Source organism: Nothoprocta perdicaria, unplaced genomic scaffold, assembly GCF_003342845.1.
Source record: "Nothoprocta perdicaria isolate Ctin4 unplaced genomic scaffold, notPer1 scaffold_101, whole genome shotgun sequence".
Lineage (NCBI taxonomy): Eukaryota > Metazoa > Chordata > Aves > Tinamiformes > Tinamidae > Nothoprocta > Nothoprocta perdicaria.
The window spans coordinates 1998497-2024439 of NW_020454106.1; the positions used below are offsets into that span (position 1 = coordinate 1998497).

General features: G+C 44.5%; 1 protein-coding gene across 7 annotated transcripts in view; it reads right to left on the minus strand.

Annotated features, from left to right (window-relative positions):
• The window catches only part of HMBOX1 (homeobox containing 1), an 82043-nt gene that overhangs the window by 39993 nt on the left and 16107 nt on the right, over nucleotides 1–25943 (minus strand). For 6 of the 7 annotated variants that reach the window (XM_026041459.1, XM_026041439.1, XM_026041451.1 and 3 more), the window contains exon 2: nucleotides 8949–9032. In XM_026041459.1, the coding sequence (XP_025897244.1) occupies nucleotides 8949–8971 (23 nt within the window). In that variant the 5' untranslated portion in view covers nucleotides 8972–9032. Of the gene's footprint in view, nucleotides 1–8948; nucleotides 9033–9527; nucleotides 9581–25943 lie in introns of those variants that run through there. The other variant, XM_026041425.1, reaches the window with a different exon arrangement.

The following is a 25943-nucleotide window of genomic DNA, read 5'->3' on the forward strand; positions in this document are numbered from 1 at the left end:
CTCTGTCCTTGAGTCAGAGGACATAGCCCCATCAGAAACAGCAAATTAAAAAATGCCCAGGAACAGCCACAGAAACAGTCACCCACACACGGACACCTGCACCGCTGGATTGCTCAGCAGCACAGGTCTGGCCCTGCACAACTTTCATGCTTTCAAGCACCTCAGGGGCATTATTCACAACTTTGCATGGAGCAGAAACCACAGGCTGTCTGCTTGAATCATCCTTTTTTTCAAGGCTAAGAGTGCTAGGTAGGACAGATGTGACCAGATAACCTTAGGGCTGAAGAACAAGTCCTGGTTTTGCTTAGTAGGGTTGTAGCTACATCATACAGTGTCATGCAACAAAGCCAGGATACATTGACCCACTCCAACAACAGCAAATACGAAACCAAGAAGGTCCCAGCTTTGGTTTTGTACTGTAAATATTAAGTTATAGGAAAAAAGCAAGCGAGAAGACGGTGCAAGGGGCTCACTGCCATCCAAGGAACCGACTGCGTGAGAAGAGAGCAGACAGGATGAAGAGCGTTTCCATCCAACAGGAATGCACTGTCCCTCGGACAATTAATTACTGAAAATGCACAAGCCATTTCCAATTTCCAAAGACAAGCACCCAGATTATTCCACTAAAAAGAGAGCGCCGCAGCCAACGCAGCGGGAGACAAGCAATGACTGGAACGATGACAATTAAGATTTGGAAGTGACATCTGCGACAGAGACATCCAGAACTTGTGGAGGAGCAGCCAGAAGCAGCCAGCGTGTTCTAGGTTCTTCCTCCATGCTGGAGGAGGCCACGCTGCTCTCACCTTCTCTCTTAAGTTGCGGGACAGCAGAAGTGTCGCGCTGACTTCATGTCACCATGTCACTCATGAAACATTTGGTCTTTCACCAGATACGTTGGTTTTCTTTTCCCTCAGAGATAAAATCTTTTTTGCCACTTCTTATCATTCTTTTTCTAACATAATTTTGTGAACGAGAACYTCTGCTCAGAATTAGATCAACTCCCAATTCTTCCTTTACTGACCCCTTGAGTTTAATACCAAAAAAATACTCTAGATTTTCTAGTTTAAACTCCAGTATGTCATGGATCTAGAAGTCTAAAACTTTGGTCCTTCCAGTCCCTTGAACCGAAATCTTGTGTCTAACTAAACCATGGCCTTCCAGGTGGCCTCACAAATGTCAAGCAACAGAAGAACTAACATTTCCTTTAGCTGTTTGATGCCACAGTCATTCCCTTTACAATTTTGGTTTGGTTCCTGATTTGTCTAAATTGCCAGAGCTCAGTTTCTACCTCTGGGTCCTTGTGTCAGATTAAAGCGACTTTGTTAGTAGTGAACTAGACTGAATTGCCATCTTCATACGTGCCCAGGAAATATGCTTGACATTCTGATTCATCCCGTACATGTTCTGGCCTATAATTCGCCCCGTTTTCATGCAACGGGGACGTGCTGAGTACGTACAGCAGCTCCCATCACATACATGGCATTTTTGTAAGGCTTAAAAGCAAACTCTGCTTTCCTATACAAGTGTGGGACCTGGATCAGTACTTTTCAGTAAGTTTTATATACTGAAAAAGACTACAGAAACTGGCAATTTTCTGTTAAAAACCCCAAACAAATATTGCATAGCCTGGCAATATTGAACCTGTGTCAGCATTACCAACTATCTACCAGTTTTTAATGAATAACCACACTAGTATTATTTAGAATTGCTATTCTAACAAGACCTCAGTCATTTTCTCCTTCAAAAATATTTTTATGAAACCCACTTTGTTTAAAAAAAAAATTATGCAGAAGTACATCAGCCATTTTAGAATTTGCATAATTTCATTCACCTCACTAATTAATAGATATTCGTTGTACTCCATACCCACCATACTGCTCTAAAAGCCTCTTATTCTCTTGAACTCCTCTCGCCAGTTTTAATTCAATTTGCTTTTCCCCTCTTTTTCCTTGTAAAATACCATCAGCTGCAAAAGTAACGAGAAGCAAAACAAGCAAGAGACGGGTAAGAGAACTGAGGGGGCACAAGAGAAAATAAAGATATCAAAAACTAATCCTGACAGCAATGACTGTGGACAAACTTTGCTGCCCAAGCAGCACAATATCCTCTATTAKAGCAGATAGAAAATTCTAATCATTTGCTGCATCTCCGTATCAGTTGCCAAGCCCCAAACCAGTGAGGCTGGGCTGAAAAATTTGCTTGAGACTATATCTAAGAAAAGGTGCCGGCCAAGGGAGAACTGTCTTGAGCTTATTGCCCTGAAATGCTAAAACCTCAACCTTTGTAAAGGAATCTTAAGCCCAAAACTAAAACTGAGCAATTTTGTGGCAACTGGATCAAATCCTTCAAAGTAATCAAAATTATTTAAATCTGGATAGAAAAAACAAACTTAAAATATCAGACCTATTTGCCTTTCTTGCATTAAGTTAGCAGTTATGCCCCAAGTAAGATGGCACAAYTCCACTTACTACCTCTTGGTCTCTATAAAGCATGAAAACTTCATGCTCATCCAAAAGGAACCTGAGGTAGCCAGATACCARCTTGAAGGGAGAACTACAAGGAGCTGAGTAATAAAAAAAAACTGCATTTGCTTCCAAATAGGAAACTTCCAGCAGGTCCCAAGCAGTCAGATCCGGTATCTCCATGGCATAATTTTTTTTTCCCTAGCTAAAGCTGCATTCTGGAGCTGTTTAGGGGAAAACTTGTTCTCTATTCCATTACTTTGTCCTGTGACACCTATTCCCATAGCCCAAGCCCATGAAGACACAAGAACCACTGACCCAACAGGAACGTTCTAGGTGCTGCAACACGGCAGAGTGGGAAACAATTCCACGTCCAACTGAAATTAAAGAAGTCCAAAGCAATTCAATTAGGAACATGTCCAGAATAGCAAGCCTAACACCTCTAAGGCTTGAGAGAAAAGTTCTGGACTCTTCAATGCTCACAAGATGTTATTTTCCTCTCTCCTACTCACCACAAGTAGGACATGCTGTAACATTACTGCAGAGATCCTTTTCTGCAGAGATCCTTCTCCAACTCACCACTGAACCCCACTGCTCCAACTAGCTCTGCAAAGCTCAAGACACTGACCTAACCAGCTGTGTTTTTCAATATGAGACCCATATTTGATAAAATCGACCTAATATGGATGTGAGCTAAAGCCAGAACATTCAGGACAGCATCCTAGGTCTGGAAATTGGTTTAAGCACGACTCTGATAAAGACACATCAACGGTGGCAAGCAGGATGTAGATAAATGCCAATTTGTACACTTTGGTGATATATGACACACTTTGCTATTACAGGGTTAGACCTCTAACAGCACTATGCTGTCCCGTTAATAGGATCTGGAGCATTTGTAATCTTATATTTTATAACTCTTTTCCTTCAATTCACCACTTTTTGGTTGTCATTATATAAGATCTCGCAGGAAGGGCATCACAAGTGAAAGCTGTGCAAATTATGGACGTTGTGCCACGTCAAGCGAAGCCACCTCCAAACCAGCAGCCCCTRCTCGAAAGGATTGGGGTGCAACGGGGCAGCGAGGAGCTGTCTCATCCCAGCCCACACTTAGGCTGCCGAGGAGCAACTCGGGATCTTCAGCTGAGTCGCAGCAGCTTTCAAGAGATAAACAAACCCAAATAAATCAGGTCTGAGGTGCTCATCATGTCAACGAACACAAAGCCACCCTCATCCCTACGCTGGCGTAACTACCTCCCGCCGCCGCCTCCCGCAGGCCTGATTTTCAGAGCGGGCCCTACTCCCATCCACCCTGATTCACGGGCGCGGCGTAACGCTCCTCATGACGCCCTCTYGTCGCCGCGGAGCGCGGGCCTCGCGCCGCCGCCGCAGGCGAAATCAGCCTCGCGAGCTGATCCGCCGAGGTTCGGGCGTCACCGCGGCTGCTTGCGAATGCGGAACGGCGCCTCATGAATGCCGAGCGCGGCCGCCGCACGCCTTCGATCAAAACGGTGACAGTTAATAACAGCAGCCTGAAACTTCTGAAAATAAATCCAACGTAATCAAATACTCACCGCTACACAAATTATAGGAGGCAAGCTGAGAGCAGAATATCAACATATCATTTCTTCAGGAGGCCGTGAGTTTCGGCGCTAGTTAAAGAGCCTCAAATCCAGCCTCGCTTGCTCYAGGTGTGCTCTTCTTCCCTTCATTTGCTATTATAGGTTCCTTTCCCTTCATTTCCCCACAAATTTCCTCACAAATACTGCTTGCACGTTGGCAGTGAGTGAATCGTGGCCGTTTTGCCACTGATTCAACTCGGGCGAGTAACTTGCTCTCCTTTATAGTATCCCTTTTACATCCTTGGAGAAGAGGYGAACTTGAGATCAATCGTACAAGGGAAAAATATAATATAAACGCCAATTATTGTCATAATCCAAGTCTTACACCGGGGACTGACCTCTGACTAAGCAGAGGGCTGGCAGCCAGGTACTTCTGAATTCTGCTCAAGGCACAGACTGATTCACAGCGCCACTTTATCTGTCTAACCCTAATGTTCTCTACCTCTCAAAACCAGGTGTCCTTATTATTGTCGCAGTTCTACAGCAACGAGGAAGGAATTGAAACTCGGAGGCTGGATTCAAGGGCACGACGAAGGTATCAGAAAGAGGAAGAGACACCAAGATCAGCCGTAGCGGTGGCCRAGCACCAAACTGGTGACCAAAGCCCAGCCCTGTGTTGAAAACGAAAGAGAAGCTCTTTGATTTGGGACCCATAGACCAAACTTGGGGTACAGGAGCTCTATAGAGGTCATGAAAGGACTTGTGTGTTCGAGGTGAAGAGACATCCGGATTTYAGTAACACACTAAAGTGTTTTCTTTAACTCACGTGAGGAATCACAGCAAGAGATGCCAGTGAGAACTGGACCCAACCTGGATACAGCTGGACAAGATGCACATTTACAGCCGGCAAAATTCCCTGGCAGCTCTGTTGTTGTCTGCTGTCTCCTCCACTTCTCTACTAAAATCCAGACGGCACCTTAAAATACTCTGTGTTACATCTGCTAGTTSAAGTATTTGGCTCCATAAACTCAAAAACATCTTTCTACAGAACAGCCCATCGAGGCAGAAGAGTGGTATTATGTGAATTTTTGAGAGCAAGAGCTCAAACACCGAGCACCAGCCTTTCAACAGGACAAAATGACACATCCAAAGTCAAGTAGCTAGGCTAAAATTTGAGTATTTTCTCACACGCACAGAGTTATCTTACAGGGTCCATCTACAGCATCAGACATGGCAAGGTGCCACCAAGGGGACTACCACCCTCCTTCATCCACAGGCATAAGGAAGGACATTTGGAAGCATTTCGGCCACCTCCTCTCCTCCTATACAATCTGCCACCTGCAGTAACAGTCAACTATTTTCTTAAAAGCAAAATATGTGAGTTTCAGAGAAGCAAAATCCAAACCCAGCAAATCACTGAAATTTATCTACACCTAATCCTGTACTTAACTACAAAGTAAAGAATTTTCCAGTGGAAAACAGTTTGCAAGTGCGGTTCTGTTGGCACGCACTCGCGGCAAAGACACGGATTATACTTTGGAGAACAACTCAGGGATAGATAACAGCAGCTCCTTGAAGAGTCTAAATTATAATGGCAAAAAAAACGGGCTTTTGGCTGCAGTTGCTTCCATATTAGAGCTGCATTTGGGTTTTTTTTGAGCATTAAAAAACCCCACACCCACACTAATTAGTGCTGTTAAAGCAAGGAGCTGGGAATACAGGTAAACTTCAAATGGGAACGTTGAAACGTTCCATCAGAAATCGTATTTTGAAAGGTAGTTTGAGATAGGCAGCACMAGCAGCGATGGCCATCTCCCATCGTTAACACATACTAATTAATCCATACTSCGGTGATCCTGTGAGATACAAGTAGGTAACGATCCCCATTATATTCATGGGGAAAATAATAGGGATCTATTTGCCTAGGCAAATATAAGTTCTTAATTTCATCTTTAGCAAAATGTAAGTCAAAATTCTTACATTCCTGCTGATTATTAGTTTGGAGCAACTCTTCCTGACTTGAGGGGTAATCAAAACAAATTGCAGATTGCATCCCAGCTCTGGTCTTCACTGTGGATGTGGTGGCTGTGTCCTGCTCTCCCCAGCCCACTTACACTTATTTCTCTTCCTCTCTCTCTCTCTCTCTCTTTTTTCCCTTAAATAATCATCATAAGCACAAGACAGGTCATCATTTCACAACAGGTCCCCCGGCCATTTTTTTTTTTTCCTAATGTCTGTTTTCTTCTTTCCTTTTACGTAACCATAAAGCTCATTTATCTTTTTCTTTCTTTCCTTTTTCTTTCTTTCCTTTTTCTTTCTTTCCTTTTTCTTTCTTTCCTTTTTCTTTCTTTCCTTTTTCTTTCTTTCCTTTTTCTTTCTTTCTTTTTTTTTTTTTTTTGAGATATCTGTGGTTTAATCTGAAAACTTCATACCTAACTGGGTCATCTTGGCCCATTTCCTCTGATTTAATACTTTCTAATCCACTTCAAATTGTTTCACCCCAGCTTTCACCCCCTCAGAAATCATTTGCCCACACTTAGATGGCATTCTCAATGACTGTATTAACTACACATATCCTGRAATCAATCAAAAAAAGCAGCTACTTCTCTAATAGAGGATGGCAGCTGATTAACAGCCCCCATCAATGCTGCCCAACGTGTCCAGAGAGCGGCAGGATAACACGGTATCGAGCTGAAGCAGCACAGAGGCAGAACGCGACTGAAATTTGGATAAAACACAGGAAATTAAAACAGTGTAATTCACAGCTTTACGATTTATGTTAAAAGTCTGATTCAGAGTTGAGGCTGACAGACTGTCCTTGTGCTCACACAAAGCACAGAGGAGCACTAAGATCATTCTGCGAGCTCTGAATTGCCAGCATAATAAAGATGTACAGGGCAGCGTGGCCCTTCCACCAGATTTCCTTCCTGCTGTGAACAGGAACTTTACAATTTCAAATGGTGACTATTTAACACTAAAAATCCACCATTTTTTTCCAGCTACAAAGAAARAATAGGCAGAGGCTCATGGGACTGGCAACAAAATAAGAAACCACTGCTTCTGAATGAAAGACTAACCCAACAGCGATAGAAAATAATTACTCAAGGGTTGTGTCGAGAGGTCTGTTTGAAACACATCGGTGGTTTAGTTTAAATTCCCCCCACCTCGATCAACTGTTACCCCTTGCTGCAACTCATTGCACAAGAGCCAGTATTGGCATTACAAAGGTCCACGTGCCAGCTACACAAGCTGAACCCAGGAGATAATCCATCTGGGACAAAACTGGCCACATTCACAGCAGTCCTGGTTCTTGTTGCCATTTCTGGAGACAGAATTTCTCTTTCAAGCACTGTCTGCCAGGAGGGGCAATCAGAAAGTGTCTCCAGGGTCTGACAGCCACTGGACAAATATTTGGTCAGGCCTATAAAGAGGTTCAGGGAACAGTGATATAGCATTGGGCAGCAGGAGGGATGGATGAAGTACAATACATGGCAAGGCACTCCTTTTGATCAAGGTTTCAAACTTTGAATTCTTTTGCCTTTTTACTAGGGTGACAGGATGGAGAGTAATCACATATGAGACATATGAGAGAAATCATTTTAAAGAACAAACTAACAGGCCTCATGCATGACTTTYGGACAACCAAAAACCTCAGTTCCTACTGGGCTTCAAGATTACAGAATCCCAGWATGGCTGCGGTTGGAGGGGACCCCCAGGGCTCCCCCAGCGCAGCCCCTGCTCCAGCAGGGACACCCAGAGCACGGGGCACCCGGGCGCATCCCGGCGCGCTGGCAGATCTGCAGAGCAGGAGCCTCCGCAGCCTCCCTGGGCAGCCTGGGCCAGGGCTCGGGCACCCTCCCACCAAACAAGTTCTTCCTCACGGCCACRTGGAGCTGCCTGCGCTGCARCYTGSMCCCASKGCCCCTTGGCCTGCCMCTGGCCACCACCCACCAGAGCTTGCMCCTTCCTCCCTCCATCCTCCCCTCGGCTCCTTGGACACACTCACCAGCTCCCCTCTCACCCTCCTCTTCTCCAGGCTCAGCAGGCCCCGCTCGCTCGGGCTCTCCTCACACGAGAGCTGCTCCAGGCCCTTCCTCAGCCCTGGTGCTCTGCGCTGGCCCCTCTCCAGCAGCTCCACGGCCCCCTTGTCCTGGGGAGCCCAGAGCTGCCCCCAACGCTCCAGCTTTGGCCTCCGCAGAGCTGAGCAGAGGGGCAGGATCCCCTCCCTGCCCTGCTGCCAACGGCCTCCGGATGCAGCCAGGAGCCCACTGGCCTCCTTGGCCACCAGGGCSCTGCTGCCCCACGGGTGACTTGGTGTCCCCAGGACACCTAGGTCCCGCTCTGTGGAGCTGCTCTCCAGCAGGTCAGCCCCTGATCTGCACTGATCCCTGGGGTTATTCCTGCCCAGGTGTRCAGAGTTCCYGCAYGTGTCTTTGTGGAACCTCATGAGATTCCTCTCTCCAGSCTCTCCTCCTGCCTGTCCAGGTCCTTCTGAATGGCAGCATAGCAGATCCAGTAGTTATGACTTGGATCAACACATTTGACTAATTCATCCCTATTTACCAAATCTGTAGTGGCACTAAGTTTTCTTGCACAGCTCTGACATCCACCTAGCATGTCCAGGAAATGCTGCCACCCCCAACTTTTAACAGAAGCCTTTTTTGATCAAGACCAAAGGTATAAAAATTACATGATTCTACTTCTTTTTTCTGACACTAAAGCATAAATAATGTCACCCAAACCAAGTAGAGAAGTGAGTTCTACTGCTCCTTGCCTTAAACATCTTGCAAAAGGCAATCAGCGGCACTCTCCAATACAGCAAACTGCTAATAACCACAATAACTATCTTTTCAGACAAATAAACAGAAAGAAACTTATGAGTTTTCATCAACTATTTTTGTTGGTGGCATTTTTTTCATGTACTTACACTACTGGAAAAGTTCTGAGCATACTTTACATGGGGATGGGACGTTATAAAGCCTCGTGGGGGTCTTCAGTGTTATTCACCATTCTGTAGGACAAACAACAAAAGACACAAAAAAGGTTAGAGATTTCTATGAAAGGCAAGTACATTCTGACTTTTCGTAATCTGCTAACAACTATATGGCTACAGGTTTAATACAGAGCCTTCCTTATGGCAGCCTCATTGGCCAGAAGCCCCAAATCACTTCTGATAGGTAAAAGCCAAACACAGGTCCCTTCAGGAGCCTTCTCAGTCATCAAACCCATCCCAAGGCGGTACAGTATAGACCAAGCACTAAATAAAATAATAAATAAATAAGTAAATAAGTAAATAAATAGAAGATAAATTCTCTCCAGAATCCCTGAGTTTTCTCCTATCATCTTCCCATTTTTCTGTTTTCTCCTAGGGATCGTTAGGGCTCACTCCTCTTGCTTCCCTTTGCCTTCCATGGCAGTTTTGCCACAGTTTGCAGCGGCCCCACGGAATCCAAAAATAATTCTTCCCATTCAGACACCCCAGGAATTAGAACAATCCAAGTTATACCTGGGTGCTTTATGGATCTAAACAAGGCCAACCAGCTGAGTATTCCGAGCTTGTGGAGAGCCACGGRTATAAAACTGAAAATGTTCAATCGCATTATTCTTGGTAATCTGTAASTAATTCAGAGCCATATATAATCACGGACGGATACTTCGATGCACGCAGCGAGACTCCGAAGGAAAAAGTTGACGTCTGGTGGTGTAATCAGTCCAGAGACTAAAATTTAAATTACAATTGATTTCTTTTAGCCACAAGTAAATTAATCTATGCAATCATTTAGCCTTATGACAGTTACCTACCCTTTTAACTCACAAAAGCTATTAAAAGGATTATTTGGCTAACATCCGCAAAGAGCTTAGAAGACAGGTACTATGTTCTGAAAAGGAATGACCTAATAGCATTTTCTTTAGCTATCATTGCAGATGATTTTCTCCACAAAATATCGTGGCTTCAAAGTGTGCTCCAACAGCAAAACTATGGGGAAAATGAACCAATTTTTCCAGTGCCCTCAAGTCTCTGGCCCACGTGTCCCCACCCAGATGGGCAGAAGGAAAGAGCTTCTCCACCAAAGCACTTGCCTGGTAAATCTCTCGACTATATTTAAGATATTTTCCCTGAAGCGGTCGCAAAAAACTATGAGATCATGCTGTTGACCTATTGCCAAATTGTGAGTTTAATACAGCGAACTGTTTTGTTTTCCAAAGAGGAACAAATTAGTCTTCCATATATACAAACTTTCTGAAGGTCAGGGAGGCTAATGGTAGAGAACTGGGTTCCTCGCAGACAGACTGGCTTCCAGGCTCGGGTGAGTGGAAGCAGCAAGAACACAACCTGCAACGGAAAGGAGGGATCGCTCTCCATCATCATGAAACAATATTAAAACTGGAAAAGGATGAGATGAGAGAGAGCCAAAGAAAAGGCTGCAGTAACTCAGGTGAGAGATGATTTCGGAGATACTAATGGAAGCGAGGGAAAAAAGAGCACAGACTTCAGATGTTATAAATGAAGAGCTATTAGGAGCTAGTTGGGGACRTGAATAGAAGAGGGAGGACTTGTCCAAGAGGCTCTGGGTCTGTAAATGCAGAAAGGGAAGATTTCAGTGGAAATAGAGAGAAATATAGACAAGCTCATGCGAAAATAAGGGCAATTCTCCACGTTGCTACGTTAGAGGTTGAGGGGAGAGCGTTACAGTTCGGATGCAATTGCAATTGCCACGGAGCATGCCAAGCAACGAGGCAGGGCAGGGAATCCTCGGCGCTGACTCGTGGCTGGAATCGTGAAAGAAAATGGAGTTAAACAGAAAGAGGAGGAAATCCAAACATCCGATGCCAGGGCAGCTACTGAGAAGGGTCACAAACGGTCTTTGAATCAAAGTTGGTCTAAAGTCCAATGGCACTGAAACACCCTCCCCTCTGCACCCCGCGCACGTGGAGGTCCCTCACAAGCGGCTGCAAGGGCACATCCGAACGAGCAACGAGGATTTTTAGCCAAATTACTCAGCCCCAAACGCTGCAGCTTCCCCCRCCATCAAAATATGCCCCTCAAAACCATGAATCAACACCCCCTTTTCCTCCATTCCCAGCTTTTATCCTAAACTAAAGCCCCAAACCAGGCTTAATCACGGCAGCCAGCGCAGGTGCCAYCACAATCTATAGCTGATATGCAAGTAAGAACTCACAAACCTTTGCCCTCTTCGCATTATTCATTAAATAAATCGCTTGTTAATAAAACACAGGGAAAACACACTACCAGCTCCCCTTCCTTTTTCTGGTACCGATAATAAAAAATTCAGTATTAATATGGAAATCATGGCCACAGTTGTAGAATCAAATGTAATGAACAATCTTGTCCCCAGCTTAAGTTGCTATAAAGGCAGCTTAAATTTACAATGGATGAGTCTTCGTGGCAATCTGTTTTTCAGATATTAGAAATCTCATTTTCTCGGTGCCAAGGACAAGTGGATGTGTGAAGCATTGGAGTATCAACTCTGCATTTGTCTCACTTGACATGAAATCATTCTCATTTTAGTTCAGGTTTTTAATACATTCTTGGGATCCACTTCAGTTTTCTTCATTTCTCACTGTAAGCAATTAGATGTTTTGAAGTACAGTTCACCCTGATCCACAGCTCCCTACAGAAGCACGGAGGAAGTTACTTGGTAAAGATGAGGCTGATCTCACTTATTTGGAAAAGAAATTGATTTTCCTTTTGATTTTTGAGTGAGTCACATAGTGAAAAATAACGCCACCACTTTGTATTTCGCTAATACCTTCCTTCACAAGCTCTTAAAACGGGCTTTACAAACAACAAATTAAGAGCTCTGTGTCCTTGTGAAAGAGTCACCATTTTGTAGAAGATAAATCATGGACAGGATGMATTTTTGGCTTAAAGAGGCTGAACACGATACCTGCTCAAGGAGAGAGGCCCTGTGACTACTGAGGCCATGAAATGCTGAAGAACCAAGGGCCAAGTCGCTGATAAACGGGGTGCACCTCATAGTGAAGCAAACAGGGGCCATATCAGCCCCAGAAATCAAGGGCCCCAGCCGCTGAATTTGTGAGGATGTCCAATTCCCAACCTAGCTCATCACTACAAATACCTCCCTTAGAAGGAACAGAAAAATCAGACAAATCGAATCCTTTAATTAACTGGTAGATGTGGGGTTTAAGGTCAGTAGAATGGTTAGGTCTTCTTGTTGGATTCTGTGTGTGCATGGTTGGTCTAAAGGCTCTCCTAAGTCACTGTCTCCATGAAAACAAACCCGTTAGTGGCTTAACCTATGTCCAGAAGCCACCTTGGCTCCAAGGCACCAAGAAACAAAAGATCCATCACTCTTTTTAGTAGCTCATAGTACTCATCATTAGAAATTTGTGCTTGATTTCTACCTGGAATGTGTCTGGCTTCCCATTCCAGACCCTAGCTCCTGGTGAACCCTTCCCTGTTTGATTAGGAAGACCTATTTTGTCAGGAGATGTTCAAAGAGGTTGCTGTTTACCCAGCGATTTGAAAATTCCCAAGTTTTGTATTTGTTTTGAAACTTAACAATAAATCCACCCAAGTGCATGCACAAAAGTAGGACTAGAGTCCAAAATACAAGAGCAAATCTAGGACTCTAGCCCATTTTCCCAAAATAGGCCTATTTAAAAAAAAAAATACACTCTATCATATGACTTAAGGATGTGTTACATCTGTGCCCTGGAAAGCAAGGTTAAGAACCCTTTTTTTGGCATTGCCACCCTCTGAACTCACTCGGCAGGATGCTCTCCAGACCACATCCTCTTCAAGAATAGAAGAATTCCTGAAGAAACTGCTCAGAAGTCACCTCCAATTAATGCTGTTTTCAGCTTCACTGTGATTCCGTGTTGCTTTACTGAACCCTTTATTCTGGCATCCCAGAAGAAAGGAGGATCTTGGCATGATGGTGAGGGAAGACAACAGCAGCTTGCCAGGTTTACAGACTACTTCTCACAGGGTCTGTCCCCTCTTCTGCCTCCAAACTCTTAGCTAAGGGAAACCACCCAAACAAGCATCTGGCCACTTAGAAAACCCACACCGTGACCTCATGCCAAAAAAGCAACAGTTGTCATACTTCAAAAAACAAGTCATTCCCCATAGCACATCCCTACAGCACAATCAGTCTAGAACTGCAGTCAACTTTTTGCTGTCACCGTTTCCCTCCCCTCTTCTAGCCAAAAGAAGTCTTCTTACCCAAATTTAGTGGCATCTCCTAGAGTGACCAAGCTGAAGGTCATGCTCCATTCCAAAGCCGACCAGAAACTCCTCCTCTCTGCAGGAGAGACCTCAGCTCAGTCATTACAAAACTCACCCAACACTAWCAGAAAGCACTAAAGTTCTTCCGTGCTTCCCTGGAACGGACCCAGAGAAGTCTCAGAGATCCATATGAGACAACACAGTCCCAGCAAAAAGGGATTATGATGCATAATTCAATATCACTTTGTCCTCATCAGCTGGTGGAAAATAAAATACTGTTGTCAAGACACGTCTCCRGACACACTCCAGTGCAGATTCCCAAGGAATATTTTCATTTTTGGCTATAAATGAGTTTCAGGTCTGGTTTACCATGCACCCACACTGCTACATCTCCTCAATTTCTTTATGTTGTSCCCTCTGATGATCCCTCTGAACTTGCCCGGAACCCAAGGTCAGAGGTGAAGCAGCATTTTGAAGGGCTTAYGGTTGGACTYGATCTTGAAGGTCTTTCCAGTCATAAGGATTGTATGATTTCCAGCTACAATTGCAGGTCAGTATGGATAGCAGTATAGAAATTCATGGCTCATAGTGATAGCTAAGAGCTGCTGGGCAGCAAGGACAACTTCCTTCATGATCAAACAGTGCTTGATCTTGAAGCTGTGCAGGTTTAAATCAGTCAAATAATACTGTGATTTCCCCATATTTTACTTAAAACAGCACCAGTCTCTTAAAGACTGGCCTTCCTCTTTGCCTGGCCCTTCCTCTCAAAGCAGCAGCTTAATTATTTCAAAGAGGATACAAATGTCCCCCCATCAAAACTACTGCTCAGCTGCTGTGTAGACCTTGGTCATCACTGGAAGAAGCAAGAAATACCTTAAAAACATATATAAGGTACAAGAAATAACTTTCCAGCCTTTATTTTGGCATTGCCGTATGTCAGACAGGAGCAAACACAGGAAAGKATGAAGAATGTGCAGCTACTTAACAATAACAGATATATGTGAGATTTGAGATTTTATCTTTTTAGGAGTCGGTTTTATATTCTAAATGGCCTTTGCTTTTTTCCCCCCAACGATGGCAGCTTGCTGTACAACCAATAAACTTGTCAACAACTTCTAAAAGCATTAAGTAGTGTTCCAAAAAGCAACATGGGCTCTCAGCTGCTTGTAATAAAAATACATGTGCAATCCCAGACCAGGTTTGCATAAAATTGTGCCGCAAAAGGAGACTACCAGCACTAAAGCTGGAGTTACAGACTAAAGCAGCCCCACCAACACCTGCCCTCTGCCTTCGAATGGAAGGTAAATGTKATGGACGGGGGTCATAGTCCACCTAAGGCACCCATCTGTCACCCGGTTCAGAAGATCAGTTGTTATCTGCCCACCAGCGATCTTAGGACTGGGCTGGCATGCGGAAGATGTCCCCTGATTGCAGCAGATCAAACAGGTCTCCTCGCTGCCCCACGCCTTGGGCAAATGGTTGCGCTTGAGATATTGACCTGCGTCTCTCCCCTCCCTTCCTGTCTTGCCTTTTTTCCTTCTCATTGTCCAGAGCTTCAGCAGGTCAGATGAATCCAGCTCAAGATCCAAGTTCTTTCCATGTGCTTTGCTAGAGCTCTTCCATCCCTGCACAAGTACATGGTCCAGCAGATGCTAATGCAAGAGGGCGATGTCTTTTCCCAAAATGAAACAGCAGCCTGGAAAATTTATCCTCTAGGCCCTCTCTTTCCTCACTTCCAGCCACTAGCTGATTTGGAAGATTCACAAATGTCTGGAATCAATAGACTGGCAGCGATAAATATGTTCTGGTTATGTTGGTGTTATGAAAAGGGAAATCAAGAACACTTTGCATTCAGCAAAATGGTTTCATTATTTCAGGGTTTGGGATGCTCTGGAGAATTTGAATAATGCAAGTTGGGGAGTTCCAAGAAATGGTTAGTTTGGCAACTCCAAATAGAGCACTACCTGCTGAAATACGTGCTCCTGCCGAACCTGTAACCCAAGTTTTGCCCCCCTTGCTCACCCCCATTAATAAGTGGCTTGAATTTAGCAGGATGATTCCCTCTATGCACACTTGCTTGCTGTATTTGTTTCCACTTGGACTCCACCTTGGATGATATCTAACAGGAAGATTAAAGAAGAGACAGAATCTGGCTTTCTAAGCACTCAGTGCACGGAAATGCAAGATCTTCCGTATTTTTGTCATAACCTAAAAATCTCCAACTGCAGCAGTAAAAAATCTCAGTAAGCAGCAGCAGATACAGGGCAAACACTTCCCCAACTCGCACCYTAGTGCTTCTTTCTCTAAGCTGTGGCCAGGCCAAAGAAGATCCATTCCCTGCGATCCTAAGATATTTCCCAAGCGATATCAGGTCTAGTTAGGCATCACGATCCAAACCCTGTGCTGCTACAGCCTAACTACAGAGAGAGCCTAACTACAGAGAGGAGCCTCCGCAGCCTCCCTGGGCAGCCTGGGCCAGGGCTYGGGCACCCTCCCACCAAACAAGTTCTTCCTCACGGCCACATGGAGCTGCCTGCGCTGCAACCTGCACCCACTGCCCCTTGGCCTGCCCCTGGCCACCACCTAGAGGAGTTTGGCCCTAGGATCTCTGCCTTGCACAAACCAAGCTTAGAGGCAAGGGCACACACCCATTTGTGCCTTTTGCTTAAATCTCCCCCCACATCCTACGTTGAGGTTGGAAATTTCCCTTTCCACTGCTCTGCTGCTCTCACTCACAGCTTTGGGAATTAAGCCGAGCTCAGACAAGCTCCAGAGCCCACCCAGCAGTGCGCAGGGAGGCACAAGAGCGGGCGACACAGGAAGCTTGGGGACAGCCCTATTGCAGCAAGGCTTTGCTAAATATATCTGCAGAGCAAAGTAGGTGGGTCAGAACATACCTCCAAGAGAAATCCAGATTTGGAAGCACAGCCCAAGCGGCAAGCTATACGTTCGAAGGAGGTATAGGCACGAGCCTAAAGGCTTCAAGCAAGAACACTTGAAGGATTTGAGTCTCCTCCCCTCTGCTTAAGCATCTATCCAGCATAGAGGCGAAAAGCAAGAAGCCTCTGTGGTCTCAGACAGGGTTATTTAGCAAGCTGGGAACCAAAGGGAGTCTCTGAGCTGCTGCYTCTCACCTGGGCTGAGGCTCAGCAACTCGTTCCATGTGTGACACAGAAACCTGTCGAAACTGTAAAGGGTTCAGCTGGTTATTGCTTGAAGGCCCCCCAAACCCCGAGATGCACAAATCAGAACAGTAATTTCAATGTCCAAAATGCAATAACATAAGAACAAAACGCCAGGGGAAAAAAAAAGGGGAAAAACCTGAAAAACAGATGATTTTTGTTGGGCAGTGACAGAGTTGGGTTGAATTCCCTTAGAATAGGGAACCCAGCTTGAGCTATGGGAATACAGTGGAAGTGTTGATAAAAGCCCAAATTGCAGAACATTTGGAAATGCATAATTTAGTAGAGGACATCTCGTACAGATTCATAAAAGGAAGGTCATGCCTGACAAATCTGCTGAAATCCCTTTTATTATACGACCAAATCGTTAGGTTAGACAAGAGTGAAACGGTGGACATAAGTTATCAGTATCTCAGGAAAGCCTTTGATTTTGGACCACTCAGACTGATTTACAAAGCCATAAAGAGCAGCAACYAGGGTAAAAACTGAAATGGAGTGAAAAACATTTTAGGGATAGGAATAACAGCAAGCTRGGGAGCACAAGGAACCTTCTGCTAGAAGAGTCGATCGTTTGTTTAACCACATAAAAATAAGCTCCGAAGAGGGCAAAATTTCAGCTAAATTACTATTTTGAAGGCAGGAAGGTGATAGAGCTACTGGAAAGTATTATTAGAGGTTAGTAAATTAGGAGGATAGGGGTGGGTATTTTGGCTTTTGACATGAGAGGGGCTGCACCAACCTGTGGGATTTCCTTCTACGAGTACTGAGGTGCAAAAGGAGCCTCTGGCTGGGAAGCTGCCTTTATTTTACAGAGAGGTTCAATACTTTTATGGTCATTAATAAAATCCACAGCTATGCATGTTGTGATAATGATATGGGTAATTAAATCTGAAGCTTCTGGGAATTAAGTTGATAGCCTGGAAGGGTCAAAAAGAAAACCCTGCTTGTACTTCATCACATGAAGAGCTTTGCAAGYGTGATAGGTGCATTAACTGTCCAGTACTGACCACTACTTGACACACGCTGCTATATTAAATGGACTCACAGACTGATCCAACTTGATGCTCCAGAAAAATGACTAATACTTCACGTAGGTGATACCAGCAGAAAGTCTTCCTGGACCTGCATGAATCCACTCAGACAACGGGACCATGAACCAACACAGCACAAGCCAAAAGCACAACCCATTATCACCGGAACCCAACGAAAATATGAAAATATTTGAAATATATGAAAATAATTGAATTATTTGCAGTTATCCCCTGAGCTGGGGTAAGGCTCCCCATGGAGACCTCAGCACCAGCCACCCAGCTCAAGGTCACCTGCGTGGCGAGGCTGGGAACAGGACAAGACTTCTCCGAGTGCTGCTCCCGCGCTCCAAAGCCGAGGCCATTGCATCGCTGCCACCACCTGTGGGGAGAGCCTTTCAATCCTGACAACCGTCAAAAAACTCAACAGCTCTTACACGAGCACTAAAAATCACTTTAAATAAGTTTTTTATAAAAAAAAATAGAGTTGCAGGAGAACAGGTGGACTCCTGTGACACGGCAAGTCTTTAATGCACAAAGACTCTTTCATCTCGCTGTTCTGCACAGCACCTTTAAATAGTCTTCTACATAAAGGGCTGATATGCAAGAGCAAAAGAATAACGGAGAAACAGTAATCCCGAACAGATCAACTGTGCTTTATCTACACAGCTTCTGCTTTCATAAAAGCACAGAGGAAAGAAAGAAGGGGGGGGGAGAAAAAGTACATTCTTATTGTTTTCTGAAGCTTAAAATAACCATAAAGTGAGAAAAATCAAAGCTGTTCCACAGAACGACTAAGGAAGGCAAAATAAAAGCGCAGTGAGCATGTGAGGAAGATAGTGAATGGTAAAAGATAGAACTGGAGATGGGGAGCGCAACGGTCACCACGTTCGGGTCCTAAATTTGGTCTCTGCTGAGGGCCGCGTGGTTGAAGCGGGAAGGAGCCGCTAGGACACACGTGCCCCGTATACAATTATAGCTGCTGCTGCTGGCAGCGAGGGCTGTAGTTGTGGCTACCATCGCACGCTCCTGTTTCCCTTGCTGCCTTCTCCCAAATTTTCCCTTTTTCAAATGTATAACGCCCCGGAGGGGATGCAACTTCTGGAAGAAACTGCGAGAGACAGAAAGGGCAAAGGGATGGGGAGAATTAGCACCGGAGGGTGGACAGGACTGCCAGGGGTTTGTTCTTATAGGTGTTGATCCAAGAGTTTTTCCTTTTCCAGAACAAAGAGAAAAACTCAGCATTTGTGCTCAGGTTTAACAYGAGGTCCTGCCTGCTGCTAGGGGGAAGGAGGAAGAAAGCCGGTCTAGATGAAAGCTGGCAACAGGTTCGTTTCTTCCTCAAAAAGAGGACGTGCCGCAACTTCTGGGATTTTCCAGAGTGCCACTTTCTTCTGTAGCACCTCTGGGCTCTTAACCCACCTCTAAACCAAACGAACACCAAGGCCAGAGGGCCTGAGTCCTTTCCCCCCTGCCTTCAACCTGATGCACCTGCTACATTGGAAGCCTCCAGACATTGCTCCAAACCCCATAAACAACCCCGAATGAAGGGCTTTCAAACCAGAGCGTAGCTTCTTTCCCCAAATTCCCAATGCATGAGGGTTTGGAGGAGCTGCCCTCACGCATGCAGCTCTTCACCCTTCCTTGAAGCCAAGCAGGCTGGAGGGACCCGCGTGCTCCTTTCCAGAGGGTCWGGTACCTCCCGGCTCCAAGAGCAGTTCAAAAGAGTATCTTCAAGGAAGGGTGACTTGCCTTCAAAGCCCCAGGTCCCTCTGCTTTGTGGTGAGAACATGATGAGCAGAAAGCACCTGAACCACCATTCCAGTCCTGACTTTCATCATTTCCACATGGGTTTTTCTGCTGCTCTATCTCTATGCTACTCCCTACGCTTTCAAAGATGAGAAAATTCTTTACAATTTGCCATGCAGACTCCTGGAGGGTGTCTTAGTTTGGTTTAAAAACATAGAAAGAAAAACTACGGAAACTCTCCATCCATCCATCACCTCCCTTCATCCCCAGCCCCACAGCTCAGAAAAAGGGARGAACTGCTGGAAAAAAGGCAATACAACAAAATGCAGAGATGAATTTGAGCCTTTTCTAGGCATGTTTGGGACCTACCACCCTCCTCAGCTCCCCGTTTTGCACCAAGCTGGTGAGGCAGCACCTTAKAAAGTTGATCTTCCCCTCGAAGAACTGGGAATTTTGAACTGTGTTACTCCAGAGACAGATCCAAGTTTGGAAGTTGGACCTCTACCAGAGGTCGGGACGGGAGGATATATAAATCAAAGCATCAGTCCTTAAAATATAAAAGCTACCGTTTGATGCAAGATGCCAAAAATAAAATGTGAGCTCCTCCAGACAGTCTGCAACAGGCAATTATCTAAAAAACAATTTTTCACCAAGTTCTGCACATTCTTGCTGACTAACAATTCTGCTGCCAAGCACCAGACATTGGAAGATGATTTTCCTTCCTTTCACCATTCTAAGAATATTATCAAAACTACAGCCTTATAGGGATGCTTTCAAGCTCGTTTATTAAGTAGATCTTTATGATTCTTCACATTCCATAGTTTTGTGTTAGTATACATCCATACAAAGATACTGTTTCTTAAGCCGGTTTCAACTCCGGTATAAGTATGACCTACCCTTGAAATGAGAAATAAATCCCCATGATTACGGTTAGTGATAATTTGAAGAACCACTGGAAGCCACTTTGAAAGAAGAGAGCAAATCAGCAGGTTTTAAAAGATGCTGAGGACCATGGATCACCCTCCCRCTCCATTTCCAGCTTTCTAAATAAGCATCTAAACCATTTTTAGGATATAAGTGAATGCAAGTTCACTGTTAAAGAGAGTTTGCTTTCATCTAGTAGCAGAAACGGATTGTCCTAGATTCACTGTGTAACCAAAAGTGAGATCCTCTGCAGCTCCAGACAGTTGAGGGGTGATAAGAGCTCATCCCTATAAGATGGGATGAACTTCTGCCTGCAGCATCAATCTCAACTGGATTCAGCCTGTAATAAGAGGCTGGGCTGAACCAGTTAGGACATTATGTTCTTATATGGCCTGGGGACAACTTACCTACAGCCACTCCACGAGCCAGAGCGCGTGAATATTTTGCAAAACACACTGAGAAGGCTGAAAAGTCTCATTCTACAAGGAGAAAACTGACGCCGTTGAGTCAACATCCCCTCGGCCAGGGGATCTACATCTAGATGGATGGGATCGCAGTTGCCTATTTGCTTTAAAGCAATCCAGCAAGATTTACCTCTAACGTCCTTAAAATGTTTTTTATTTTTGAAATAAGACATCCAAGTGCCCCATTTTTCACGGGCCGAAGCTGCACTCGAAATAACAAAACAGCCTAAAGTAGTTACCAGGCTCCCAAACTCAACGTGATTTCCAGGCAGCGCGACGGAGCTGCGCTGAGTAACACTGTGTTCCCATTAACTGCGAGTCCACAATTTGGCCAGAACTTGTTTTGCTGCTTYACAGCCAAATCCCTCTGTGTGTCCGTCCTCCTCCTACGTGGGATTGCCTTGGAGGAACAGGATGCTGAGGCTAAAAGCACCGGCTGTCTCCGACTTCCCCATCTCCGATGAAGGCAGCCCTTTCCTTGCAGGATCATTGGGGATTTCATGGAATCACTGAATCCTTAAGGTTGGATGGGACCTTTAGAGACCATCTAGCCCAATCCTCCAGCACACATAGGGTCACCCAGAGCAGGTGGCACAGGCTGCATCCAAGTAGGTTTTGAAGATCTCCAGAGGAGACTCCCCAGCCTCTCTGGGCAGTTAGTTCCAGGGCTCTGGAACCCTCACTGCTAAGAATTTTTCCTCACGTTCTTGGGGAACTTTTGGTGCTTCAGTTGGTAGCCGTTTCCTCTAGTCCTATCAGTGGCCACCACTGAAAAGAGGCCGCCACATCCTGTCCCTGCCTCCCTTGAGGTATCTATAGACACTGCTCAGGTCCCCCCTCAGCCTCCTCTTCTCCARGCTGAACAGGCCCAGCTCCCTCAGCCTCTCCTCACAGGGCAGATGTTCCTAGTCCCGGATGATCCTCGTAGCCCTGCGCTGGACTTTCTCCAGCAGCTCCACATCCCTCTTGTCCTGGCGAGCCCAGGACTGGACACCRGCTCCAGACGTGGCCTTTCAAGCTACAACAAGATCCTACGGGTAGGAAAAGCCACAGTGGGAAGAGCAGCCCAAACAGCCAGCCTAGGGCTGCATCTGGGCAGGAACTATGTGCACATTGACTCATGAGCAGTGGCCAGAGATCACAGGTCCATCCCCATAYTCCCAGGTACTCATTTTTGAGGGACCAGGGATCTATCAGCAGCAAGAATCAAATAGGCATGAAATCCCAGTGAGATTACACKGTTTCCATGCTTTCCAAAGGCTGCATTTACTGTAAAATCGAGCACTTTGGCCCATTCTTATTCAGAATTGATCTCCCCTCCTCTAGGGCTTCAAGGGGCCTTCTGCCTTGGGGTCAAGCAAGAGTAAATTAAAGCGCTAAAGACTTGTCTTTAATCACAGGAACACACAACTGCATCYGCCTGCCTTATTGGCCTTCCCAGTTTAAAAAGTGGCCAAACCACCTAAACCAGTCTTTGAGACAGACTTATTCTACAGGAAAGCTGTYGAGTTTCCTCTTTCCCTGAAGAGCTTCAATATGTATCCCATAATTAAAGTCGTCTCAACACTTCTCTTGCACCTTSATTACCAAAACTAGAATAAATGCACTGCTTTAAAAAAAATAAATAATTGCTAGGAAAATATCAGGATTCGTATTCACTTTCAGAGGGGAAGATAGAAAGATTTTCTTTAAAATATATATATATATATTTTAAATTTAATTTACTTTTTAAAGATCTATTAAAATTCTGACAAATTAGCCCAAAAACATGAACTCCCAAGCGCTAAAGTGCTTCAACAGCCTCATGGACATAAGGAAGAGTTTTCCYCTTTCAGTTTATTAATCTAATTCAGTTCAGCGACTTGTTCATTCAAACACTGCCTAACTGGGAGAACTTTCCYTTTTTTTTCTTTTTTTAATAAAATAAAGGCAGGAAAACTTGTTTTCCTCTTCTAATCTGCGAATAAAAATGAGGCAAGAGAATAAGATCTGCTGGCTCTCAAACCTTGAAGGACATGGTATCCAGAAACAGTGCAGTTCATTAACTGCACATAATGCTTTCTTTGTTTAACGAATCAGGTTTTAAATGTAAAACATTTATGAGATGCCTTTTTTTTTTTTAAACTGGCATTTTAAAGTAGCTTCATTTAAATACAAGTTTCAAAACAGTGAGGTTTTTTAAACATTCAGCTCCAATCCTCATCTATGCAGTGCTCAGCATAAATCATAAAGGAAGTAACAATCTCATTTAAAAAAAAAAAGGACAAACTGTACCGTATTTTTATGAGAAAAAACATTAAGAATTGGAGTTAGGAGATATTAAATCATGTACCTGATTAAACACATATTCCTGCTCCTTTCATCCTACTACATAAACATTGTCCCCCCTCCTGCCCAAAGAAATAAATTAAGAAATTAAGATGCATATTTGTTTGCAAATAAGCAAGCTTCAAATAGTTACCAGYCAGTGGAGGGGGAAAGGGAAAAACAAGAACCCAAACCTCCAAACAACAGTCGTTAGAAAAAATAATGAAAGCACAATCCCCAAACAAGATTAAAATCAATGATTTAAATCAAAGCATCTCTCTCGTTGATGCAAATCAAAGCAATTTAAATCACCAGTTTTGATCAATCCCCTTATTTGCATAACCTTGATCATTTATCCCTTAAAATGTCATCCTGGGGCCAAAGTTAGCTGGGTATTTCTTTGTTGCTGGATCCACTGAGCATAAAGAAGGGCTTGCCATTTTCATTGCAAAGTTGATAAAACTAGCAATAAAATGTTCCCCTTAGCCATTCCGAGGCATTATTTGGGATGCTGAAGGGGTTTAAGGACCCATGGAGGCTCAGCCTGAGGGAATCCCAAGTAAATCTGGAAATATTTGCAGTTTTCAGTGCCTCTGCAGCTTGCCTGGCTCTCAGCAAACACAAAAACACCCTCGTGGGACCAACCAATGTTCACAAGATACCTTCAACTCAACTAACCTTTAATATAGTTGGGCAGCTATTGATCTTCTGGGTAAGTTTTCCATGGCATGTTACTTTCCTACATGGATTTGGGCTGGGAAAAGCTGGAGTCTCCTCCCAGGTCTCTGCAGCTGCTCCAGGGTTTCCTGTACGAAGCATTTTGGGGATCTTCCTTCTCCGGCACCATCATTTTGGCCTGGTTTCCTCACCCTTTAGACTCTTCAGCTGAATTTTCAGGCTTTTCTCCCTTTTTTTCTTCCTGCATCTCCCAATTCCCACCAGGAAGAGGCATGAGGGGGAATGAAAACGTTGGAAGGGACAGAGAGCACCAAGAAAACTTGGGCTGTTATAGATTAAGTTGTGGTTAGAGACCACATGGCCCYGGTGGCCCAAGCTTTGCCCCTTGGTTGATCAGAGGGGAATTTGCAGAATTATTAGGGTTGTTTGTTGGGTTTTGGGCTCAAATGGCAACGTGAAAGAGAAGCGAGAAGGGGAAGCTGCTTCTGAGAAGGTCACGAAGCTCTCGATCCTACACAGCATGAGGACTTCGACTTCAAACCAAGAGGGAAGGAATGGAAACCAAATACTCTGCTTGTTAAGAGAAGATTTATTTATATCTTGCATTTAAGCTATGTATTATCACTAATCGGTAAGCAAAATATGTAATAAAAGGACTTAATAAAAAGAAAATTGTCATTCTGAGTCCTAAGAAAACCCAACCTAACAGAAGAAGCCCCCTACTCCGTTCTAAATCTCTCTGTTCAATAGAATATTTTTCCCCCCCCAATCATTTTAACAGCTAGAAAGAGCACAGTTCATTCCAGCAGCACAAACAGCCCAGCCATAAGGAGCAGAAGCTCCTATTCTGAGAGCAAAACGCAGCTATCAGGGCTATGTATAGACATTCCTGCCTCAAGATTTCAGAGATTCATTCCTCGGTGCATTCAGAAAACCAGAGTCGCCAGAAACTGATGCCTTGATTTGTTTCCTAGCGCTGTTTGATTTTTTTTTTAGTCCCCACAATTTATTTTTAACTACTGCACAGAAGCTGCATCTGCCGAGAAGGGTCTTTTTGCAACCTGCCAGCTCCAGCAATCGCGCTGCGATTTTGCTACCTCACCTTCAACACCATTCCAGCCATTTCTTATTGCTTATTCCCCGACTTCCGTGCACTAATTCCCATTTTAGAGTTTATGGRGAGCAGCTCCAGACCCAGCAGCGAAAGGATCCGCTGCTGCCATCTTTAGCACACAAGACCAAAAGGAGGATTTTGCAGGAGGAGATGGTCTATGTTTAACTTGCATTTAGAGCCTTTAAAAGTTAAAGGAGTACTATGAGCGATGCCAGGGCAAGCATTATCTAAAAAGATAAACAAGCTTAAAATAGTAGGYGGAGAGCCCTGCTCCGCGGCGAGCATCCTGCTGTCAAAGTGCATCCTTCAGCAGAAGCTATTTCAGCTCCTTCCCAACCAGCTGCCAAGGAGCCTCCTGACTAAAACTTATGGGTCAGGCTGGGAAAGAGGGGGAAAAACAACCCAAATCCTCTCAGTTAGGTAAGGGATGGATATTGGGTAGATAATACCTTAAGAGAAGGACTTGCTCTTGAGCACGCTGCTTATTTGGGTGCAGATTCCCAAGTCACTCTCTGCTATAGGGTTGTAGCGATAGCTATAGGGTTGGAGAGGTCTCAATTCCATAGTCTGGTCCCAACAAGCAGGAGAGAGAAGCAGGAAGACACTGGATCCAGCTAGCATCAACCACAGGGTATCAGAAAAATCAGGATTTGGGGACATGTGTCCCCCTCCTTCCACACATCCACCTTCAATATCCCAGTCAAGGTGCATCTCTATCACTGCACAGCCCCATGGACTAAAAATGAAGCCAAGCTTGAAGATTACTTTCCAATTTYAACATTTTTTAGGGATAATTCCAACATTTTACTTCAGGGCATAATTTTATTTCCCTCTTAAAAAGAAAAAAAAATCTAAATGAGCCAAGTGAATTAGATGCATGTTTTGCAGAAGTTTTACATAAGGAAAAAAGAGAGCATCAAGGCAGTGAACTAGTAGAAGTCACTCTAAGGACTGGGAACTAGTGTCTGATTAAGTGCCAAACCATCTTTCAAGCAGTAGCCTTGTCTGCAAGTACAAAAGAACAAACATTTTCTTTTTACTTTGCTTATTTAGCTCACTTCAATGCCTGCTGCTTTCAAAGTTGAGAAATCAGCTGGGAATAGACAAAGCAGGAAAAACAGCTCCTCTCTTTTAACCGAGGAATAAAAATAAGACAAACTGATGAGCTCTGCCAGTCCTGTGCTTTTGAAGGGCAAGGTAACCAAAAATTAAGTTAAATTTACCCATTACGGACAATATTCATGGTACAGCCGTTGGTTTCA